The sequence below is a fragment of the Asterias rubens genome, chromosome 8 (genome assembly GCF_902459465.1).
Source record: "Asterias rubens chromosome 8, eAstRub1.3, whole genome shotgun sequence".
NCBI classification, from domain to species: domain Eukaryota; kingdom Metazoa; phylum Echinodermata; class Asteroidea; order Forcipulatida; family Asteriidae; genus Asterias; species Asterias rubens.
Window position 1 is genome coordinate 3,940,593 of NC_047069.1, and position 25,092 is coordinate 3,965,684.

General features: G+C 39.0%; 2 protein-coding genes across 3 annotated transcripts in view; one reads left to right on the forward strand and one right to left on the reverse strand.

The window, feature by feature from the left end:
* The window catches only part of LOC117293999 (P protein-like), a 33,003-nt gene extending 30,541 nt beyond the window's left edge, over nt 1–2,462 (reverse strand). Inside the window, exons 1-2 of the mRNA XM_033776517.1 lie at nt 2,410–2,462; nt 321–412 (exon numbers count right to left, since the gene is read on the reverse strand). The gene's annotated coding sequence lies outside the window, so the exon portion shown is untranslated. The remainder of the gene's footprint in view (nt 1–320; nt 413–2,409) is intronic.
* A 156-nt stretch (nt 2,463–2,618) lies between these two features.
* Nucleotides 2,619–25,092, forward strand: part of LOC117293368 (nuclear pore complex protein Nup98-Nup96-like) — a gene marked incomplete at its 3' end in the record, with an annotated part of 62,722 nt that continues 40,248 nt past the window's right edge. The window contains 7 exon segments of one of the 2 annotated variants that reach the window (XM_033775663.1): nt 2,619–2,703; nt 7,002–7,134; nt 11,917–11,955; nt 15,742–15,903; nt 16,868–17,008; nt 23,427–23,587; nt 24,790–24,897. In XM_033775663.1, coding sequence (XP_033631554.1) covers nt 7,086–7,134; nt 11,917–11,955; nt 15,742–15,903; nt 16,868–17,008; nt 23,427–23,587; nt 24,790–24,897 — 660 coding nt within the window. 2 annotated transcript variants of the gene reach the window in all.

Sequence of the window (25,092 nt, forward strand, 5' to 3'; positions counted from 1 at the left end):
GGACACTATATTGGTAAGTACTAAACATAATTGTATTAGCATAAAACTTACTTGGTAAAAACAAGCAATGGAGAGCTGATGATTAGGCCTTTTATTAGGCATCTAAAAGCATGGAAATTTGGAAAAAATAGTGTTTTTTTCTTTTAATATTCTCTTGCAACTTCGATGACCCCAAATGAGTCCAAGTTTTCAAAGATATTGTTATTTTATGCATAAAATATATGTTGGGATACAACAAGTGGGAATATACTGGTCTTTGACAATTGCCAATGGTGTCCAGGATATTTACAAATTAATTAAACACAGTCATCAATTCTCACCTACAGAACACACTCTTCTCAGCTACTAGAGTTGTTCCAAAGTTAATGCATTCCTCATCCTGCAGTTCACCAATAATGCTTAGGAGACGCTACTGAAAATTCAAAGTACATTATGCACATACATGGCTTTACTGTAGAATGGCTTAACTGTCAGGTTTGGGCAGACTAATATTAATACCAATATTACACTATGAAACTGAAATCACAGTGCAACAAGTTATAACACCTATCATAATATGATCTGCATACAAAGATTTGTATTAAGCTCAATGTACCTTCAAGCTGTGATTTGTTTTACAGTTACACAGGTGCACAACAGTTGTATACTTAACCCATAATACATCAAGGACTTTGAACTGTGTGTAACTTATGTCAAATCTGTGTTTACTTTACAATAACAAATATGTATAAAAATTGAAATCAAGATCAGCCTGTTGAAGGCACCAGAGAGGTGGGTTGTCAAAGCCAGTATTCTCTCAACATATGCGCAAAATAACAAACCTGTGAAAATTATGAACCCCCCCCCCAAAAAAAAAAAAAAAAAAAACCCAAAACACCAAGACAATAAAATAAAAATTTTGCATAAACTTGGCCCCTTTTTTACAGGAAAAAAAAAGAGAGTAAATAATGTTGTTAAAAGCCGTTCAAGTAATCTTTGCTGACAAACTTACAACAATCAATTGTCATTGTGAAGCCTACTTGATAAAATAAACGTGGGTTATGGGAAGCAACAAGGCTCACCTCCAGCAAGGCATGGCCCGAGGCCAAAATGTAATTATATAAAAAAATCATTTTGTTGGTCTGGGGATGGTCTTGATTAGTCTTGATAATTAGACTTAAAAACGAAGAAGAAGCAAGTTCTAAAGCTATCAGTTTCCTCTAATGATAATATTTACAATTTCTGAAACAAGTGCAACATAAGCCATTGGACACTTTCTGAAAAGACCAAAAATTAAAACTTCACAGATTTACAAATAACTTACAGGGTTTACAGAAGGTAATGGTGAAAGACTTCCCTTGAAATATTATTCCATGAACTTTTTGAGAAAACATTAAAACAACTATCAATTCTTGATATCGAGAATAACAGAAAAACACATGTCAAGACACAACGAAACGTGCTGAAACATAGGGTGGGTTTTCCCGTTGTTTTTTCCCGACTCCGATGATCGACTGAGCCTATATTTTTACAGGTTTATTTTAAGTTGTGATACACGAAGTGTGGGCCTTTTGGACAATACTATTTACCGATGTTGTGCGATTGCTTTAAATTTTAATTTTAAATTTGATTTTGATTTTGGTTGTTCCTTTACACCAATTTGTACTTCAAACAATGTATCCTACCCGAGTGTGCTACTGAGCAAATAATATCCCAGAGGCTTTATAACTGTTTGAAAATAGGGTCTGTGGGCCAGGAGGAAAAAGAGGAAAAAAGGAAAGAAGCTTTATCTTAGTGCAAAGTTAACATAAATAATATTGTTTACGAATTAACGGAGTGCATTTTAGAAGACATAAACCTAAAATCTTATTAACCAAACGATCTTGTATTTGGAAGTTGGAACAACTACCAAGTCTTGCACAACTCCGGTAAAAAGATGAGGTATAGAACTAGATTATAAAATACAATGCATTCAGTCCACTGTGGACCATGCACTGTCCCAATTTCATAGAGCTGCTATAGCTATTAAGCACACAAATTAGCTATTATAAAAATGAAATATCTTCCTTGATAAAAACAGGATAAAACCAACCAAATTTCCATTTATTGCATGTTGCTTGTTACTGCATGATATTCAGCTGCTTATCCTGAAAGTCACGTGGAAATTTGGTTGGTAATCATGTAGTTGCGATAATCGTAACCCTCCATCCTCTCCGACCGTCGGGAGGAGGATGGAGGGTTACGATTATCGCAACTAGTAATCATGTTAATATCAAATCAAAGCAAAACATTCAGGCTAACTAAGCAAATTTTTGTGCTTATAGCAGCAAGTACATGCCACTCAATCAAACGGAGTGCCGCAAAAGGATTGTGAGTCGACAATATATCGTAAAGATACACACATTGGTAAAGGCTGTCAATTATTACTACCTCGCACACATATGGAGGAAGAATGCACACACCTGTCACTAACTTTCCTTCTCTACACTCTCAACACAGTGCTTTTTGCCAATCAGTCAATACCATTTGTATGTGGCGCGCCGCCTATCTCTCTGATTATTGTCTGCAAATCATGTAACAGTCGTCTGGTGGGGAGCACAGAGTCAAAGTTCATCACGCATGGGCACTGATAACGCAATGGCCACTGACAAGCGTGGAAGAAGAAGGAACTGGTTTGAGCGGGATTGATGCCGTCTTCAATTAGGTAGTTCAGTGAGATAATCGGTAAATATAGTCCACATTATGTCCCATAAAAGCTACCACTTCATGCAATAACAAAAATAATAACCTTATGTTGGGATATTTGGTCACTCATGAGAAATTCGTAGCAACTTACCGTCGACCATCGACATGCAGTTTTGAATCGCAACAGACACATATTGACATTCACAATCACTGAATGATTCAGTTTAGCCTAAAAAGTAGGCCTACACTTTTAAAATTTTAGTGACCTGTGTAGTGTGTAGAACAATAGGCAAGTTTGACTCAATATTTTCACCGTTTTAAAAACATTTTTAACACAGCAGACACTTTCATCCCTTTTCCGGCTTTTGTAAGTACTTGCAATGGCTTGGGTGCGATTTTTATTCTCAATAACTAAGTAAGGTAGGGCAACAAACACTCAACAACAAACAACAAGGATGCCACTCAGTTAACTCTTTCTTAATTTTGATTCACCGTTCTGATGATGCTGCATGCACATTTATTATCATTTATTAAGAATATTGAGCTTTCACATGTGTCATGTGTATTGTTTTTGTGTGTTTTGCTTGGGTTGAAAACTATGTTAGATAAGTTTGTATCCTTTCACCACTTTCTCTGTGTCATTTTTTTTTAAAGGAAAGTCTCATTTGAGTAAATCAGTTTTTTTAAATATAACCTAGTTGCGATAACGTAACCCTCCTTCCGACGGCGATAACGTAACCGTCCTCCCAACGGCGATAACATAACCCTCCTCCCAACGGCGATAAAGTATAGTAACTCTCCTCCTGACGGTGATAACGTAACCCTCCTGACGACGATAACGAAACCCCCTTCCCTCCCGACAGCGATAATGTTCGTAACCCTCCTCCGGACGGCGTTAACACTAACAGAACCCTCCACCCGACAGCGATAATGTTCGTAACCCTCCTCCGGACGGCGATAACACTATCAGAACCCTCCACCCGACAGCGATAATGTTCGTAACCCTCCTCCAGACGGCGATAACAGTAACAGAACCCTCCACCCGAAAGTTATCCAACAATTTTCAATGTCTAGACTTGGTTTTATATAAAACAAACACACCAAAATCAGTCCTTTCTCTATGGATATTTACAGACAACCAAGAAAATCCATAATCATTAATAGGATAATATTCAGAATAATAAATGTGTGCAAAATTAGGAGACAACTTTAAAACCAATTCATAAATACCCAGACAGTTTCTCTACTCCTATTGGTGGAGAGCGTGTCACGTGGGGGTGTTTAAACGGTTGATAAAGACACAGCTAAAGCTGTTTAAGACCGGCTGGCCTCCGCATGTCGGGCGCGCGCAAGATTATCACGCGGAACGCAATTCATAGCTATACAGCGCGTAATATATGTAAGCGCGGGCGTAATCTATTTCTAAGCGCGCGCGCATAGACACAACCCACGCGCATGAAACAGATTCTTCACAAAGTTTTTGAAAAAAATATTTCAAACCTCAAATTTTCAGTTGTTAAAGTGTCTAAAATTGTATTTTGTTCAACGTTTTTTAACAAAAGGGCATTTATGAATGGGAATAAAAGAGGAGTGACTCCTTCTTAACAGCCGTTGCAGGGTCGGAGGTGCAAGATAATAATAGAAGAAAAAAACACCATTGTCACTTGAAGCTGTGTGCTTTCAAATGCTTGATTTCGGGACCTCAAATTCTAACTATGAGGTCTCGAAATCAAATTCATGGAAAATTACTTCTCTCTCGAAAACTACGTCATTTCAGAGGAAGCCGGTTCTCACAATGTTTTATAATATCAACCTCTCCCCATTACAAAGTAAGGTTTTATGCGAATAATTATTTTTCCACTGCCGTCGTTCGACAAGTGCCGTCAGGAGGAGGGTAACGTTATCGCCATTGAGAGGAGGGTTACGTTATCGTCGTCGGGAGGAGGGTTAAGTTATGGCATCTTCTTTATTATGTGGACCATTTGTAAGTCTGAAATTCGGACCCTGATATTTTCATAAGTGAAAGCTATTTTGTTTATTTATACATTGTAATAAACTAAGAGGTACCTAGCAAGATATTATACACAATTTTGACAGCCCAGGCCTTTCAAATAAATCAAGGTAGAAGATTTTGAGTCCCTGACATCAGCATTTTTGACAGACCTCAACAACCTGTTAGATAATTGAGGTATTTAAATGATAAAAACTGCATATTTGCAGGGCATTTATTTATTTTTTGAATGCGCAGGTGTTGACAAATAATTTAACAGCAAAAGACAATCAAAGTCCGTCAAAAATATCAACAATAAGAAACACGTGAGTTAACCAATTTTTAAGACATTCAATAAGTTCGAAAAAAATACAAAGAAAACACGTTTAAATAATAGTTATTTTGTGACAATGATTGCTGCGATACCTGGTCAACTATCAGAGTAATCAGTTTTTCAAATCTCCAGCGATGTAATTTTTCCTTGTCTGTCATTTACTTCCGCGCGACGTTCATGAATTTTCTGATCGCCCTGTAAGTTGACCTTTGACACGAGACGTACCCCTCAAACGTCTGCTTGTAGTCAGGCACCGTCAGTGTTTTTACGGAATGCGCGATCAGCACACGTTTTTCTGCACGATCTTATACTCGGGCACAATAATTTTGTCAAGAAAATGACGTCGGCATTTACTGCCGTTCGACAATCTTGGGACAGCTCCAGACGAAAAACCAAAACGTCTTTCAGATGATTTACAACGGAAATACTTTCTTCAGAACGCTAGTTTTTGGAAACTAAATCAACTTCCATTCAGGTACGTTTGATGTGGATTGCGCGAAGATAATAAAGTCTGGAATGTCATTTTGCAATTAAGTCCGTCTATTTTCTGGAACGTCATGCAAATCTGTCATTTTTTGGCGATCGTCACTTAAAATCTGTCAAAAATTACGTTCAAACTGACGTTTTTTACCTAAAAAAAGAAATGTGGACGCTTGACAAAGTTTTTATTTTTGATAGATGTTAGGTATGAGAGGCTGCAATAATCAGTGAAACTACAGTAGTCTTGTGCCAGAAAAAAAATAATTACAGACAATATTTGCTTTGTTTTTCTGTCAGCCTTATGCCCTCCTCTGTCAAGCTTATATTTTCTGTGTTTGGTGTTTTGTTGTTTTTTTACTGATTTTATTTGAAAGTACATCTGTTGGACCTCATTATAGTAAACAATGAATGTTCCTTGTGATTTACTTAAGCTAGTTTTGAATTAAATATGTATAACCACAGGTTTCACTGCTGCAGACTCTACACTTTTAAAATGATCACGACACAATTAAAATTAACTGCTCTATCCTTATATGAACATTTTAATAAACCTTAACATGTATACAATTATTTGAAATATCTGAAAAGGTCAAAAATAATTGTTTGAAAAATGACATTTGAGGTTGTAAAATGGTCCATATTTCAAAGAAGATGCCTTATCGTCGTTGGGAGGAGGGTTAAGTTGTCGCCGTCGGGAGGAGGGTTGCATTATTGCTGTCGAGATGAGGGTTGCGTTATTGTTGTTTGGGACGAGGGTTACGTTATCGCTATCGGGAGGAGGGTTTGGAAGATTTGCTATGCAATTGTAAAATATTTACAGGTTTTTTTATTTTATGTATTATACATATGTTGAGATACACCAAGTGAAGTGAGAAGACTGGTCTTAGACACCTACCAATATTGTCCAGTGTCTTTAAGTGTCTTGCTTAAAGGCACTGTACACCTTTGGTAATTGTCAAAGACCAGTGTTTTCACTTGGTGTATCCCATTATAAGCATAAAATAATAAGCCTGTGAAGATTTGGGCTCTATCGGTCATCTAAGTTGCGAGAAAATGATGAAAGAAAAAACACCCTTGTTGGACGAATTTGTGTGCTTTCAGATAGGTATAAAAGACTTCTAGCTAAAAGTCTTGTAATATTTTAGTGAGAAATTACCGCTTTCCTAAAACTACAGTACTTCAGAGGGAGTCGTTTCTCACAATGTTTTATACTATCAACAGCTCTCCGATGCTCGTTACCAAGTCAGTTTTTAAGTTAATATTTGTTTTGAGTAATTACCAAACGTGTACCTTCCCTTTAAGGACATAAGTGTCACAACTGGGGATTCAAAACCCCACTATGCTGATCAGAAGCACCAGTTTGAATTTGATGCTCTTATCTGCTCAACCATGTCACTTCTACTTCCAAATAATGATGATATTTTCAATGACCCTGCAGGGCCAACATACTCTACTTTGAATCATGATCAAATCCTCCTTGGTGATACGTTTTTGTTTTTAAAACTGTTTTCTTCGCCCTTTGTACTCTTGCAGATGATCTTCTGAGAATATTTAAATCACAGCATTTGCAGCATTTGAGTTTACAACTCCTCTCTGGATCTCCTGTGAAAAGGGGAAATGTTTGGGGCCAACAAAACCCCCTTTGGAGGGTCATCCTTCGGAACAGGTACTCTTGGCTTAGAAATGTATTGAAATTCAATTTACCAAAATTTTCGGATTATAAACCGCGCGGCGTATAAACCGCACTTCCTCAAAATATACAAAAAAATATTTAGGTGTCGGCGTATATGCCGAGCGGCGTATAAACCGCGATCAAATAAAAAAAAAAAAGACGGAAGTAATGTACGCAAACCTGCCGCGTTACGGGTGATTTTCTTATCTCACACTATCAGTCCTGAGTTATATTTGTTTCCATCAACAACCCTTTTCAAGAATTTGCGATTTGATGATCGGTTGTGTTGACCATATGTTTGAAAACTTCTTTGGCAACAAACTCTCCGTGAATCAAAGATCGGCCGACAACGCACACCGAGAAATAGTTAAACTTTGCCCTGCATCGCATCGCCCTCTGTTGACAAAAGTTGTTCACGTTTGATTAGACTGGGCCCCAAGCCTCAAAGCGTGGGTCAAACGTTCAAGCTCCCCGTTGTACAATGGGCAGCCGCTCTACTCGATCCGTCCGAAGTCTAGCCAAGATTTCATGAATGGAACTATCACCGGCCAATCAACAACAGCCAATCATCAAACGGCCAATCATCAAACGGCCAATCACTGCATGCGTGAACACATAGGGGCCGTGCTTGTTTGCGTCCTCTTTGTGGTGATGTGCAGTGACAGGCGGGCACATCAGTCACTCCAGTCAGTCTTGTATAGTTGCCGCAATGTGGGAGTTGCGTCGTAATTAAAGTTGAAATGTATTGAAGTTTACACTATTGATCGTAATTGAAATGATCTATTATAGGATAGCATTATTTTTGTAAGCTGGCAGCACCCCCTTTGCGGGACCACATAATTGTTTGTGTTGGATAATTATTGATGAAGTTACAACTGAAAATACGTTTATTATTGTGATACTGAAAAAATCCAATAACAATTTAAAAAATTGACAAAGTTAAATCCTACTTTATTTGTAGGTAAGTGAGTTTGTGTTGCAATAAAAACTAACTTCAGACAGTGCGTGGACCATCGTTTTAACATAGGATTCGTCTGCAGAAGCAGTGAGTGATAAAGAAATAGTGCGAAGATTTATATCTAAGGAATCCTTTGCCTTCCGTTTTGTTTAAATAGAAAATAGACAAAACCAAAACCAAACAGTCCTTTTCAGGGCTACCACAACACAAAAGAGAGTATTGTCTATGAGTGTTGTTTCTGTTTACAATGTATATAGGAACATTTTTTAAACATGCAAAATTCGTTTATAAAATATAAAAGAAATAATTATGGGGACGGCTAAAGTTTTTCCCTCACTTTTATTGTATAGCGGTGGTAATGAAACAAAATGCGCTACCTTATTTTTTGCGTAATCAAAAGGACAGGGGATTCACTTTTATTAAACATCGGAGTAGACGGGACATAAGGTTGAAATGGGTCTTTCAATAAGGGAATTAAAGAAAAGTGGTTGGCCGGTGTTTCTCCCTCCCTTTTATTATTGAAGTCCCACAACGAGGATCCACAACAGATATTGCAACGACGGACGGGCGGACGGACGTAGCGTGTGTGTGGAGTAATGTATCCTGCAGCGTGCACATTAAGCACATGTACACACATGCAAGTTCGTAAAGCTAGCAATCTGTTAATTGCGCTACTCAATCTCGAGATTGCACAACAGATGTTGGTGGCACCGTATTGAGCAATGTTCGCCGACGGGTTGCGCTACGCCCTCGCATTTGCGCCGCCTGGAAATAAAATTCCCAATGTTACTGGACTCAACAATCAGGGCAGGTTGAACACGTTTTGTTTGATCCCCTGAAGCGGCATAGTTCTTTGCGTACGTCCATTCACCATTCTGCTGTTGCGTTGTGCGTGGTTGATCTGAAGAAACCGCTGGCTGACACGAGTGTAGCCTGGATGTCTGACGTCAGTATATAAAGATCGTGGGATAAATAGACAGGGGACGAGTCTATTTCGCTGAGACACGAGTATAGCTTGAATGTCTGACGTCAGCATGTAGAGATCGCTAGGATAAATAGACGGGCACCAGTCTAGTCTAACCCGAGTTGCGCTGAGAGGGGGAGCTGAGGGCGGTTGATAAACGTTTTACAAAGGAAACATGTAATACAATTGTGGTGGGATTTTCAACAGGATTTTGTCATCACACAGGCAGGTTTTTGTTCTCGTTTAAGAAAAAAAACATTAATTAGAATATTTTACAAATGATCTTTCTTTTAAAAAATGCCGTTTTTTCTCTTAAATATTTATACGTCGGCTTACAAGCCGCCCGGAGAATAAACCACAGGAGTTCAAAAAAATGTCAAAATCAACATATAAACCGCGGTTTATAATCCGAAAATTACGGTAACTGATTTGTTTTCTTGTGACAGGACTATAAACAACTGGACCTGTAGATTTGGAAGGTGTGTTTAAATGTTGTATCAATAAATATTGACACAAAATTTAACACACATAAAGTAGTGCAATTTAATGTGATATTTTTAAAAACTTTAAAGTTTTTATAAGACCTGTCTACCTTTGGAAGGCTGTTTGAGCGTCTTGTATAAACCAAAGGTTGTTATAAGTCCCAATAACAATACTGGATACAGTGTACATTGTTTGCCCATTGAACTTTGAAAGCTCATAAGTAGCTGAGATATTCTCCTCACAACACTTGATCAGGGTTCCTGCACTATTGTCAAATTGCGCAAACCATTCCTGCACTGTTTTCAAATTATTCTGTATCTATCGGCATATTGCGCACACTACTCCTGTACTATCGGCAAATTGCGCAAACTATTCATGCTCAATTAGCTAAGCCATTAACTAGGCCTGGGCGAATTATTCGAATATCCGGTTAATGGCGAATAGGTTTTCCTATCCGTTACCACGAATGCCTTTTTTTCTTAACCGGATATCCGAATAGGGCGCGAATACCTATTTATAAACCGGATAGTTCTGTAATTACAACCAAGTAACCGGATATTCTTTTAATATCCGAATATCCGCGGACGTCGGGCGACAACTGATAGGAATGTTTTGTCTGAATCCTTATGAAACTTCTATTAAGACAGCATAAAACAGCATAAATTAAGTATTTAACTATGCTCACCTCCGTGAACAATGACATTTCTGACGTATTTTGTTCAAAGATTATGAAAGTTTTCCTTCACGTAGAGTCAATCACGATCAAAAGAAAAAGCAAATCGCCATCTTTGAATTAGATCCGGTTATTTTTATGAATGGACCGAGTGACACTGTCTAAAATTAATATCAATCCGCCCATACGATCTCATTCACAAACGAACAGCGCCCTCTAGTGGCAAAAAAAACTTTTCGAATATCCGGTTAATTTCGGATAGTTGGCCAGCGGTATCCGAATATCAAAATTTCACTATTCGCCCAGCACTACCAATGACACAAACCACAAACCATTCCTGACGATCGGCAGTTGCACAAACTATTCCTGCAAGATCGACTGATTGAGCAAACAATTTTGCGCATATCATTTCAGAATGAACAAAACCACTTTATGCTAGATTGCGTGAAAACAAAATCGAGTTTCAGTCCGGGTATTTTTTCGATCTCTGATCGGTCTCCTCCTACCACGTAAACTTGATTTAAGTCTGAGAGTGCGGTAATTTCTCTTCAGCGACGTAGAATTCCCCCGTAGATTTGCTACCACGCTCTAAATATGCTCTAATGACAGATGTTAATTCACGAGAGGGCGCTGTTTCAGTCATTAGTATATCAGGGCGACTAAACCGCACGATTCACATACTTGGAACCAAGTCTAAACACCACGCTGTTGTCAAATGGTAGTCAGGATGCCCTGCGACACAGATAAAAATGCACGCGTATAGCCGTTACGAAATAGTCGAGATCTGGGTACCAGTCTTTGCACACTATTATTACATACAAAGGTAGTTGATACAGCGCATCGAACGGTGGTTTGTGTTCGTCGTGAAGTGTTTTTCTATTTTTTTTCCGGGCACGATATTTTTTGTCCGGGGGCCTAACGATTTTGTCCGAGCGCGGAATTTTTTGTCCGGGCGCATTTGGTTTTTTGAGAATTTTGTGGAGAACCCTGTTGATGGGAAACTAGTGTGCCCTCCTTGGAACACAGGTTTTAAAGGGACCGCTCGAACAGATAATCTTGGCTGATTTCACATAGCACTAGAGCCATGTTCCCATTAGACTTTTTCTTGTGCGACCATGTTGAAAGTTACCGTGACTGGGTGTAATTCTGTGCATTCCCACATGCAGCAGATTTCACGAAACTTTACGCAACTGCGTCAGTCCACTTGTGCATATTTATGGCGCAACTTACGCCATATGCGTTGCGCAAGTGGACTGACGCAGTTGCGTAAAGTTTCGTGAAATCGGCTGTTGGACTTTAATCCCGCGACATTTGACAGGGTGGTCGCAGTTAGCTTTACAGCGCAGTTCTCATTGGACATTTTAACAGCCCTGTTAAATTACCAAGGCTGTGTGGGAGTCCACGACCTCTTTCTGCCTGTTAGTTTTACATCATGTTCGCGGTGAGTTGACATTGGAGTTCAGTTTACTATGCGCTCCCATTGGATTAAATGTTGTCATTCTGCAGAAAATTTGCAGGACTTAAAAAAAAAATTGAAGCTATGTGAACACGGCGTTAGATTCATCTCAGGATAAGTTTTGTACTGTGACATCACACTTTGCTTAGCAGTACTGTAAGATTGATTTGCAGTTAAGATCAATCTTTAGCCCTGTGTGAAATTGAGCCAGTTAAACAAGAAAATCAATGGTCTCTTAACAGGTAACTTCTCTTCCCCACATTCTACCCCTCATGGTCAGCGTAAGTTTGCTTTCTACATGTTGATTCACATCATTTGCACTGGAGGCTCTTGGAGAACCTTTAAGCATATCACATCACTGTTTCTGCACTACCTCTGTTTATTGTAATTTACTGTACACGTGCAGACAATTTCTAAAACACGTATCATATACACTGTTATGATTTTGACTGAATACCTGAAGGAAGTTAAGTGAGATGTTAGGGTTTCATTGTCTTTGGAACAGTATGACTTTGATTTGAGGGTCTAGTTATATTTTCAACAGTTAAGTTCCAAGCTTCTTTCTTAAACATTAATTGTGTTTCAGGAGATTAAACAACATCAATTAGGTTTTAATAATGTGATACATATATACAATTATTGACGCTGTGACGGGTGCCATGGCGTGTTGAACATCCGAGGAGGGAAATGGCAGCCGATGCAAAGCCGAGGGTGCCATTTTCCCCCGAGGGTGTACAAAACCCATGGACCCAAATCACATCGTGCAACAATTGTTTTGTTATACCTTGGTAACATGATTATTCCTCTTCTCGAAGTTCTGTTGTCATCTTCAAACATTTTTTTGACGAGTATGCATAGTTTTAACTAGACGAACAGTTGTTCAAACACGAAACAATTTTTTACTGTACCCTCAAACCCGCCGCTGTTTCGTACAAAGCGCTGGAAATCGACCAACGCTGGGAACGATCAAGGTAATGTACACCGGTTAACAAAATTCATGTTACCCGCCGCGCCATAGTACATGCGTTTTTGTTGCACGTCATGTGATTGGTTCTCGACCAATCAAACTTCTAAATTTGTTACCAAGGTATAACAATGTAGAATGGCTCATGAAGATACAATTAATGCTTGATGTATTTCTCAAAACCACAAAGGGACAAAGCACACAGGTAGGAGTGGAAAGTGAACAAAATATTGGTCTTGAATGACATTCCAATCTAGTACATGCGTAAATCATAGACTTCAGAAAGGGTCAGCGAACACAAATACTTTACTTGGTCTCATCATGGAGCTATAAAAAGGACAACTCCACACTCTCATCCATTCTAGAAAAAAAGTTTGACCTAGTTTTGAAACATCCCATGATACCAACTTCAGGCCAAATCAACATGTTGGCAATTAGATAAATCGGTAATATATTTTTATCTTTTGCCCTGCGATAGAAAAACTAACTTGTATCCACGTAGCGTTTTCTCCTTTGAATCGGTTATAAATAATTTGTGACTGCGGATACACAGTGCTTGCTCTGAATGTGGTTTGGGAATTCCTGTTGGGTAATGTGTCAGCAGTTTATAACCAGTAGGTCATTATGTCTAGCATTGTTCTCATTCATTTATTGTATGTAGATGGATCAGGGCCCAATTTCATAGAGCTGCTAAGCACAAAAATTTGCTAAGCATGAAATTTCTTCCTTGATAAAAACAGGATTACCAACCAAATTTCCATTTGTGGCATAATAGCTTGTTACTGGTATTCAGCTGTTTGCTTATCCTGAAAATGATGTGGAAATTTGTTTGGTAATTATTATTTATAGTTTATTTATTAAAACACTGCAATACAGCGGCTAAAAAGCCGAAATGCACAGTTTACAAAAAAGTAATTAAAAAACATTACTATTATATAAAAAAAATAAAAAAAATATTGATGTATAAACACACAGGCAACAAATTTGAACACATTAAAGAGACATGTTAAAGGTAATCCTGTTTTTATCAAGGCACAAATTGCATGCTAAGCAAATTTTTGTGCTTAGCAGCTTTATGAAATTAGGCCCTGGTTATCAGTGAAACTCAACACTAAAAAAATGAGTTTCATACAAATTGATACGAATTTATGAACTTCAAATTAGCGTCTAGGCAGTATAATAAGGTTTTAAAAGTGGTTATCATTTGAATGCAGCTACTACAAATAGCCCTTCATGATTTTCGAAACTGTATACGATGATACACTACACTTGAATAATCTAAGCGTACACAGTGGTACAGTATGTTCAAAGAAATCAAATGATCAGCACTTAACCAAGGAAGGCAACTCAGTTAATTCCAGTTAGCTCTGCAGACAGGAAATATGTATTTTACATATTGTACAATTGATTAAAGGAACAGGTTGCCTTGGATCGGACAAGTTGGTCTTTGAAAAGCGTTTGAAACCGTTTGTTATGAAATGCAAACGGTTAGAAAGATTTTATAAAAGTAGAATATAATGATCCACACAAGTATGCTTTGAAATTGCAGTCAAAATCTTGACTCCACAAAATGGCCGACCGTGTTTCTACGCGACGTAAAAGGAAGATGGTGCGATTTCGAGGCATGTTTGTGTGGATCATCATATTCTACTTTTAAACCTTGAGTAAGGTGAAGTCACATACTAACCTTGGAAACACGATTACTTTATTGGTGGAATGTTTTGCAATGGTTAACACTGATATTTTGTCTTACATGATTAAGGAGCAAAGCCCGGTTCATACTTCCTGCGAATGCCATACAAATTGTTGTCGTCACAAATTCGCAACAAATAATTGGCAACAGTTGAAATGTGCTCAACCCCTGTGAAACATTTGACCTGTGACTATACATGTAGGCCCTTGAGCACATTGTGTTTTGCTTCAATAGCATGGACATTTTCTGACTAGTGATCCCTTCCAGGTTTAACTAAGATGGAATTGATAGTGGTTTGTTTTGCAAATCCTTAGGCCAAAGTGTTTCTTAAGATGACCGTATCTGAAATTATTTAACATGCTGAAAACTCTACCCACCACCACTACCCAACACTGTAACTGGTCACTTTAACTTATGCAACTTTTTTGTGTTATTATTCTTTTCTTGATTTCAAGCTTAACGTTATAGTATTTAAGATCGTCTTGGTTATTACATGCATCCTTACTGACATCCCTGTACATCACTCGCTAGTAAGATAGGGTTATGGTTTTGATTTACTGGTGGTTGTTATTAATTAATATAATATGAAGGGATCATGGATTTAAAGCTAATTAACCTTCAACCAGTGCTGCAGGACTCAAGTCCAAGACCAGACTCAAGCTGGTCTCCTGTCTACTTTTTGTGGACTTGGTCTCAGGGCACCATGTCTCGGACTCCACCTTGGGCCCAGACTCAACCCATGGGACTCGGGGTGACTCGACTCGTAGATCAGCATGAGACCAGGGAAAGAGGGGGATACATGCAACTAAAGGCCCTTATAAATCGTCAATTATAGAAAAATATTGTTTTCCTTGATGCCTTGCTGGTGGCCTTTGCATGTCAACCATGGACCCTGTTTTTCTCAACTGGGCATGTCAGGTCTTACAAATGTAGTCTTGTTCAAGCCTGTTAAATGGCGTTTTTTCTCCACCTGAAACAGTGCCCTCTTCTTGGTAAAACCTTTCAAATAAAATTGGTCTTGCACGACCAATGATGCGCAATCTCAGACTTACGGATGTTGCTATGTAGAGATTTAGTAAGAACGGGGCACTAAACATGACTAAAGGCAATGACCAGGGGGCATGTAAGCAATCGCTTTCGTTGCCTCCATGAAGCATCAGGCCTGCGTCTTCAACACTACCTTCAAATGTTTTTGTTGTTGTTATATTCCAGTTACGTTTTTAAATTAAACATTCTGTACCTAATTATAATCTGATAATCGATTTGTTTGACATTGTGCACGACATTCTCAATTGGGGTATCTCCTACCCAATCTCCCTTCCCCTCGTGATGGCTCCTTGGTAAATTAATCTCTAAATCCAAATCCTATAAATTCCCACTGTGATTTTGATCTGTTCCTCTTTTCCCTAGGTACCAATGCCTTTAGTGCCAAGACCCCAGGCACGTCTGGATTTGGAACGCCAACTGCTTTTGGCGCTCAGACTCCTTCTACTGGTCTCTTTGGGACGGGAACCAGTGCAGCAGGGGGGCTGTTTGGCAGTACAGGAAACACCTTTGGCCAGCCACCGTCAGGTACAACAAGAAATTGAATAAATGTATCATTTCCTCTACTCTAAGAAGAATCAAGAATAAAGATAGACTTTTTGGCCTGCAGTGGATTGCACAAAGATTTAAAGACTAGTCGTATATCGAATTTGGACAAGGTTTTACTTGTCCTTTCTTAGGACTAGCCTTACGTTTTTATTAATTCCTAAGAACTAGTCCTAAGTTAGGAATATCTTTGTGAAATCGACTCCTGCAGCCGGTTTCACAAAGCGCTAGCATTAATCTTACATGTATCTCGAGTTAGGACGACGAACCCGTCCTAACTTAGAATGGGTTAAGTGCGTCCTAACGTTTTCGGATACGGAACTGAACTCGTCCTAAGTCCTAAGATTAATCCTAATTTAGGAAAAGTTTGGTGGAACAGACGGCTGATCTCCTTTATCTGTTTGATTCAAAATGAAAACTAAATAACTAGACTTCATGTTAATATGAATCATGCAGGTGCGACATCAAATGACCTTAAATGGGATATGCAGTAACATACGACCTGACCCATGTTCATGTAACATGTTGTGGGCCTTGGTTGAAAAGACTTTTTCTTGGATTTAAAGACACTGGACACCTTTGGTAACTCAAGAACCAGTATTCTCACTTGGTGTGTCCCAAAATATGCATTAAATAACAAATCTGTGAAGATTTGGACACAATTGGTCATTAAAGTTGCGAGAGAATAATGGAAGAAAGAACACCCTTGTAGCTTTCTCAAAAACTACATTACTTTAGAGGGAGCCGTTTCATACAATGTTTTATACTATCAACCTCTCCCCATTACTCGTCATCAAGAAAGGTTTTATGATAATAATTATTTTGAGCAATTACCAATAGTGTCCAGTGCCTTTAAATGAATGTACCATTCCAATTATTAGCAATTCAATGAAGTTTGTTGGGTGAGTTATATTAAGGTATTTGTCTTGTTGTATGATGGGTCTAGGTATTGGGTTTGGTACTTCAAATACCTCTTCTGCAGCAGGGACGCTATTCAGCAGTACATCAAATGCAGGAACTACTGGACTATTCTCAACTCCATCAACTTCAACATCATTTGGTGCAGGAGGATTTGGAGCTGCCAAACGTAAGCAGTTCTTATTTCTTATACAAATTTGGTTTGCGCTAACACCATGTGTGTAATGTATCAATTTGCCAGGTAGATTTTGTTCTTTTGAGATTTGTCTTGCTTAATGTTCGACTATCGAGTAGATTTTCGGAATTCGGGAGACTTCTCAGTTCTGAAAAGAACTGTCCTGCTTTTTTACTACTACTACCTGGGCGGAAGGTAGAAAATCAGCCGGGACTGCTATTTTAGGTTATTTGTGGATCGTTACTAACTTCACTACCCCGGAATGAGTTCTTTGATTGGTCTCAACGTTTCGACTAGCTTGCTTTACTCATCATCAGGAGACTGAACAAGAGTTTTCTCTTGTTTTCTTCTGAGTTTGGTGGTCACAGCAAAGTCACACATGCTTAACCAGGGCTTAGGCCTACATGATACCAATGCTGAGTCTATTAGAGTCTACTTGGTCCCACACATTGTAGCGTTGTTATTCACTGCTAAAGTTCAAGTTTCTTACTTGCATAGTACATGTTTTGAGACCTTTTTGATTGAGGCATAATCTTCCATTACAAATGAGCAGTGAAGGATCATTTTGTTTGTGTCAACTGTGTAAGAGTGGCTCTCCTTTACACTCGTTGCTGGAAGTTGAAAATTACAATCAGATTAACTGGTATCCTCCACCTAGAGATTTGAATCAACTTATGGAATCCAGGGCTGCTAGGCTGCGTGATACCAGTTTGACTGTCAGCTGCCGGCCTTGAGGATATGAAGTATTATAAGATTAATATGTTGTATAGATTGCTGGCTCCAGATGCATAGGCTCAGACACCCTACTGGATGCTCCTTAGTCCACAGTGACTTCATAGGCAGCCAGTTTCCTGCTGTCACTGGTAAACTGACACCGTGCAACAATTCTGCTTCTTTAGTAGGTGACAGAATGTAGAAATAAAACATGAGCCACATCAGTGTTTGGATCCACCTGGAGGGGTTTGTTGCCCCCCTCTAACATCCTGCCAGATTAATAAGTCACCAATGAACCTTTGACCTTGCTCTTGCAGTAGTACCCTGCCACCTCTTTCAAGAGTGGATAACATGTGCCAAATCCAGCATGATGTTAGTCGTACTCTACCTGGGGGTGCCTCGCTACGCCTGGGGACCCCCCATTGGAGCTGAGGGGTGACTCACCCCCCTCCCTTGACCCATTGATAAATAAATGTTGTATATCATCATTCTGATGAAGTCATTGGTGTAGAGTGGGAATGGATGAGTCTTGATGACTTAGTATACATGTTTTCCGCTTCACAGTGCTGATGTGCTTTCACTGGCCATACTGTTACATTACTGTCACGCTACTATTGTACAGTTTTGAGAATCTGTGAAGGTTGTCTCAAGTTGTCATTTTCAGACACATTGTTATCATGGTGGATATGTCCTTATGGCCTATTTTTGCAATGGGTCGATATTTCCCAGGATCAGGAGTGCCAGGTGAGTGTAAATTAGGGGCCTTTCTCAAACCTTGGCTTGGGCTCCGGCTCAGGCTTAGACTCCGCGCGCTGTGTACACAGCTTGGCCGTTAACCTGCATTTTGTAGCAGCGCGTATTGCACGAACAACGGCATGCGGAGCTTGAGCCGGAGCCTAAGCCAAGGTTTGAGAAAGGGCCCCTAGATCACTTATTGTCACAAGCATGGTCAGGTTCCCTACACAAATTACCCAACAGGTTATCTCTCTGTGGAATTGGGGTATAAGACTACCAATCATTCTTTCAGGCCCTGGGTGGGTTTCAACTTGATGTTGAAGTTAAACTGCATGTAGACGGTTGGTCTGAAAGACGCCATGTTTTGGGACAGGTATTTGAATGGTGACGCCGTATTCGATACGGTCTATATTTTGGCAGCGGGCTCCATCTATTTAAAAGTCTCAAAATAGTTTGAAGTCCTCATCAAAATACAATCCAACACTCCATGGTATTTAAACTGCAAAATCTGTGGACACAAATAAAAAGATGGCTTGGGTTTTAAAGGCTGTAAAGATTGTAGCTTGCTTGGCAGTCCCAACAGATAATATGCTAGAACAGATTTACTTGGGGTATGTTGTGCACTAAGTTAACTTGATTGTTTAGTAGTTTCCTGGGTTTAGTAGTTACTTTGTGCTGGTCAAAGTTCCAGTTCAAGTTCAAGATCAAATTCATAAAAAAATGAATATAAAAAACTATATAACAACGCCCCAGATTGCAGAGTAGGGCTTTTAAAACCCAAGATAAATGTTAATATTGGGATTTATGCAGGTTTTTGGGCTCGCATGCTTTTGCACTTTGCGCTCAGAGTTTAGGTTTTTCTCTCAACAGCCTATCACATCCCTGCTTGCATCATTCACATTGACTTCAATGTTCAGGTTAAACACGTATTATCTAATTTGATCCGAAATATAGAAACATGCATCAACTTGAGTGCCATATTTGTTAATTTGCTTCGACAACCAATACCACTCAACCATGGGTTAAGTTTTGACTAATCATCTTGGGGCCTGATGTAAAGTTGGATAGAGGGAAATGAAGAAGTCAGTCAATCTCAATTTTTCTCTTCAATGTCGATCGATCTCAAAGGTTGGCACAGGGCCACTTTGAAAGCCCAAGAGTTCTCTTTTATGAAAAAAATGCAAGGCCGATGTCCTTTTGAGAATCAAAATGTATGACGTGTATATGAGATTTGAGCCATTGCATGGTGAGGTATCAAAATATATTTGGTTTGCTGTAACACCTTGTGTGTATCTACTTGCCAGATGTCCTTAAGAAAACTTGTCTTGCAAAGTTTATTTTCAGAATTTGGGACACTTCTCAGTTCTGAAAAGAACTGTCCTGCTTTTTAACTACTACCTGGACGGAAGGTAGAAATCAGTCGGGACTACTACTATATCTTTTAGTGGATCGTTATTAACTGCACTGCAGCGGAGTCGGTTATTAATTGGTCCCAACGATTTGACTAGCTTGCTATAGTTATCGTCAGGAGACATGTAATTATTTAAAGAAAGAATACATCATTTATGTAGGTTGTTGACACCAGCTTACATGTACATGAAAGTCCCATTTGACACAGAAGAGCTGAACGGTCTAGGTCCTTGACTACTAATCACAGTTGGGCAGAGATCAGAGCAAAGGTGATCATTGCAATGTCTGTTGAAAACCTCCATTATGATCTGGAAAGTGTCAAAAACAAACTAGTGTGGAAAGTAAGGTATCTTGGTGCCCATTTAAAAAAAAAAGTATTATAGTTTGAACTCACAAAGTTTAACGTAAAGTTATTGAGACAGTAAATAATGTACGTTGTAAAACCTAGCTTGAGTGAAGATCCATGACTCTGGGTTCTATAATGAACTCATTGGATGTGACATTCGTCTTCCATGAGACCACAAATCAAATTGGAATGCCGACAGTGGGCAACCATACTTGCCAAGACTCCCCCTGGTGTGTTGCCATTTCTAGCTTGATCATACCTAGGCGCCACATGTTTGAATGTGTTCTCTTAGACGGCGGCCGATTTGAACAGGTGGCTAGGGGAGGCTGAATGTGATTCACACAAATGTCTTAATGTTTCAGGTCAATGCAAGTCAAACCTCAAACCTCAATAAGCTATGAGAGTTGCTGTAGTGTTGATGTATTTGAGGGTTTCCTTCAGGCCTGATATTTCATGGAGGCAATGAAGGCGATTGCCTCCATGCCCCCTGGTCATTGCCTTGGTGCCCCTGAGATGCTTCAGTTGAAATTTACAATTTCCTTATAGGGTGCCCTTTACCAAGTTGAAAATGCCTTGGTGTTCTTGCCCTTTCAACAACGAAGCACACATGCCTGAATAGACCTGAATACGTATTTGAATAGACCTTATGCACATGATGTCATATCAGTAGGGCGCCCTCACCTAGAGGTTGAAAAGCGGCCTATCATTGACCAAACCAGTGCGCCGTGTGTACAAATCTGAGTGTATTGATTCTTTTGTCATCGTTTTACCTCCAAGATGGTGGCTGGATGACGTCAATGCAAATATGCTGAGCACACTATACACAACATGCTAAAGAAAACAAAATCCCCCGAGTGAAGGTACACAGATTGAAATGAAGTCAGAAACTGGCCCAGAATAATGCAAATTGTGAAATTAGTCATGCTAAAGTCTCTCTGTGTCCCTCCACGACAGTCTGTTGAATGTTGAGATGATATAACGACCTTTTTGTGGTACACCTTAATACATGTTTGGTGACTGATCCCCTTACTGGTGCTTTCCATGATATACATGTACATGTATCATAACCCGGGCCCAATATCATATACGTTGCTTGACAAATTTCTCTGGTAAGCACAAATTGAGTAGGGCACCAGTCGCAACATTTTTAAATGTTGGCTGGTAACCTGTTTTTGCTAAGCAATATTTTCCTGTGCTTAGCGGGTTTTTGTGCTTACAGGCTTTATGAAATTGGGCCCTGGGCAAAATCCCTTCCTTTAAGTGTTCAATGCTCTTGTAAAATTAAGGTTCATATTCAAGACCAAATAGCTGTAAATCTCAACATGAGCACTCCCCTAAAGGCATCAGTGGCAAAATTCTGACTACAGGAAGGTTGTGCTATGGCAACCAGTGTTTGTTTGTCACAACCTTGTATTTTCTTGTTTGACAACTGTCCAAATTGGAGTCTGAATGTTTTAGGTTTCACCTTTACTGATGAATGTTGAATGAATTGAGCCTGAGTGTGAGAGGCCAGGTGCCATGACTGAGTGCCCCATGGGCTGTGGAGCTGTTGAGAGATGAAAGTATCAAGCAAGTCTAAACCACAGGTGTATGATGGCCAACACCCTCGTTGGAATCCACTCCTTTTCATTGACTCATTGATCATGATATCACACAACTTGTAGTCACTAGTCACACCCTGTCTTAATCACTGACATTATTTTTGTTGATGATTTCTTTTAAAAATAGCTTTTATTTCTTCTTTGTGAGAGATTTTCTCAAAATGTTTTGTTTGTTTATAAAATGTGTTAACTGATTTCTGTATTACTGTGATTCAATCGATTATAGTTTGGCATCCAAACTGCTCTGTGTGCACAGGCTCTAATGAGAGTTGACTGTAGTCAGGTAGTGGGTACAAGTTAGTTCAGAAGTCTTACTCCTTTGGCAAAAATGGTTTTAGATGAGGCCATGCGAAATCAGGGATGTGATTTCTCCGCTTTTAACCGGAAATCCTTTTTATTATTTTTTCATTTAGATCAAATGAATAAACACATTCAACATAAAACCTTATAAATTACTCAAGATTGCAGAATAGGGCAGGCCTGGTACTTCACGGGGGCAACCCCTTGCCATTGCCTTGGTGCCCTTGAAATGCTCCAGTAGAAATTTACAAATTTCCTCATAGGGTGCCCTTTGCCAAAGAGAAAATGCCTTGGTGCTCTTGCCCTTTCAAAAACGAAGCATACAGGCCAGGGCAGCTTGAACAGCTTGATCATACATATCTTTATTACCATTATAATTCGGTTCACACCAACAACTTTCTAAAATGACTATTCCCCACATTAATATTGGTGACTCCGAAGTCACCGCTGTTACAAAAGCTCGCAATCTTGGTGTTATATTCGACTCTTCCATGACACTTAGTTCACATATTTCTAGTATTTCACGCTCTACAACATTTCATATCCGTAATATAGGCAAAGTAAAGAAATATTTGACACAAAATGCAACTCTGTTGTAGTTTCTAGACTGGATATGTGCAATTCACTTCTGTATGGCCTTCCTTGTACTCAAATTGAACGTCTTCAACGTATTAAAAACTATGTTGCTCGTGTTATTACCTTAACTAAAAAGTCCTGCCATATAACGCCGATTTGAAAAGAATTACACTGGTTACCAGTAAGCAGTAGGATTAAGTATAAACTTTTGCTTTTCGTGTATAAATCGCTCACCAGTAATGCCCCTGCATATATTGATGATCTTCTCAGCTCATACAATCCTCTACGAAAACTCCGGTCTTATAATTCTAGCCTCCTTATTGAGCCCATTTCCAAACATTCATGGGGAGACCGATCTTTTTCACGTGCTGCCCCTCGTCTATGGAACAAACTGCCTGCACTAGTAAAATCATCCGTTTCCTTGACCCAATTTAAAAAACACATCTCTTCAAATAGGCATTTGATTCAATGGTTTAATTATTGTTATTTTTGTTACCTTTTAGGATGTTTTTTTCTTAAATATTGCATTTGTATTATTGTATTCTATACCACATGTTCTAGATTTCTCTCAACTTAGGTTTACATTTTAATTTGTGTTGTTGTTATTGTATATTAATTAATGCTATTGTTTGTATTTTAGCGCCCTGAGCACTTCTGTGGATTTGTGCGCTTTATAAGTTTTCATTATTATTATTATTATTATAATTATGATTGTTATTGTTTCTTTCAGCATTTGGAGCAGCCCCTTCTACCGGTCTTTTTGGCCAGACTGCTGCAGCCACAGCACCATTTGGCCAGGCAGCTGCAGGAGCAAGTAGCCTGTTTGGTGGTGGAGCATCATCAGGATTGTTTGGTGCCACTGCTCAAAGTGGTACCACGGTCAAATTCGCTGTGAGTACCAAAATAGTACAAATATAATTGTAATAATAACCAGTTTGTATATAGCGCTTTTCACACCCGAAGGGCGTGTCAAAGCGCTTCACATTATTACCCCTGGTCACTGGGCCATTAAATTAATTTCTTAAACCATCTCGGCTCCCTGGGAAGTGTTCAGCCTGTAGGGTCAATGACTTTTCGTTTCAGAAAAGGGCAGGTTCCGTTTTACTAAAACATGAATTCTGTCTCAGACACAATAAATTGGAATGGAGAGCTGTTGATAGTATAAAACATTGTGAGAAATTGCTCCCTCTGAAGTAACATACAGGTATGCAACTCTTCCGCGTTTCTGCGGAATTTCGCGTTAAAAAAACAAAAAACAATGCACCTTAGAGCATAATAAACCTCATTATTTTCTAGGGTACCATTGTGGGTCTCGCGTCCCGTGGCGTTTCGGCTGCCTCGCTCCGCACTTGCGTTGTGCCTTCGAAATTTGTCCTCTTTTTTTTTCAACAGGCAGTTGCATGCCTGAACATAGTTCTTGAGAAAGAAGTCATTTCTGACTAAAATATTTGAATTGAATTTGAGACCCCAGCTCAAATTCAAGAATCTGGAAGCACACAATTTTAAAGCAGCTCATACTTAAACGAACCAACATTCCAAGTTATCCTTTTCCAATGACTCACACACAATCAAGACATGTCAGTAGATGAAGAAATCAAGTCTCCCGAGCTCCAAAATGTCTGACAGCAAAGTTTTAATCTCAATCGGTTTTGACAGCTTATGGAAACACAGCTAATGTTGCATTCCCAATAGGGACTTGTTATCAGATTGCACAAATAATGTGTTATTGCAATAAACTGCCATCATATCCTGTAGGATTGGATCAAATGAGGTGTTTTTTTTTGAAGATGTTTTAAAGGCACTCAGACATATTTGGTAATTACTCAACAAAATTGTTATCATAAAAACTTCCTTGGTAACAAGCAATGGAGAGCTCTTTATAGTCAAAACTTTGTGAGAAACGGCTCCCTTTGAAGTAACATCATTTTTTAGAAATTGTTAATTTCTCACTCAAATAATAAAAGACTTCAGCTGCATTATTTTATTATGCATCTGAAAGCACACAGAGTAATGACACAGAATGACCATTTTTAGGCCTTGTTTCTTTTTGAATTGATACTGATTGAATTAATGTTGATGTTCTTTAACTACAGCCGGTGACAAGTACAGACACAATGGTTAAAAGTGGAGTTACAACTAACGTCAGCACAAGACACCTGGTTATTACAGCCATGAAGGAATATGAAAATAAATGCTTTGAGGTGTGCTCACAATTCTTTTTGCTTTTCTCCCCTCCCCCCATTTAGACCCTGTCATGATTATTTTAAATGTTGATGTGAAATGATTAATGCTGATATTGACGCACATGGACAACATTGGTAATGGTCAAAGCAGCCCTGATACTTCAGCTTTTAAGGGGCAAGGCAGTTTTGCCTTGACTTTTTGTAAAAATTTAG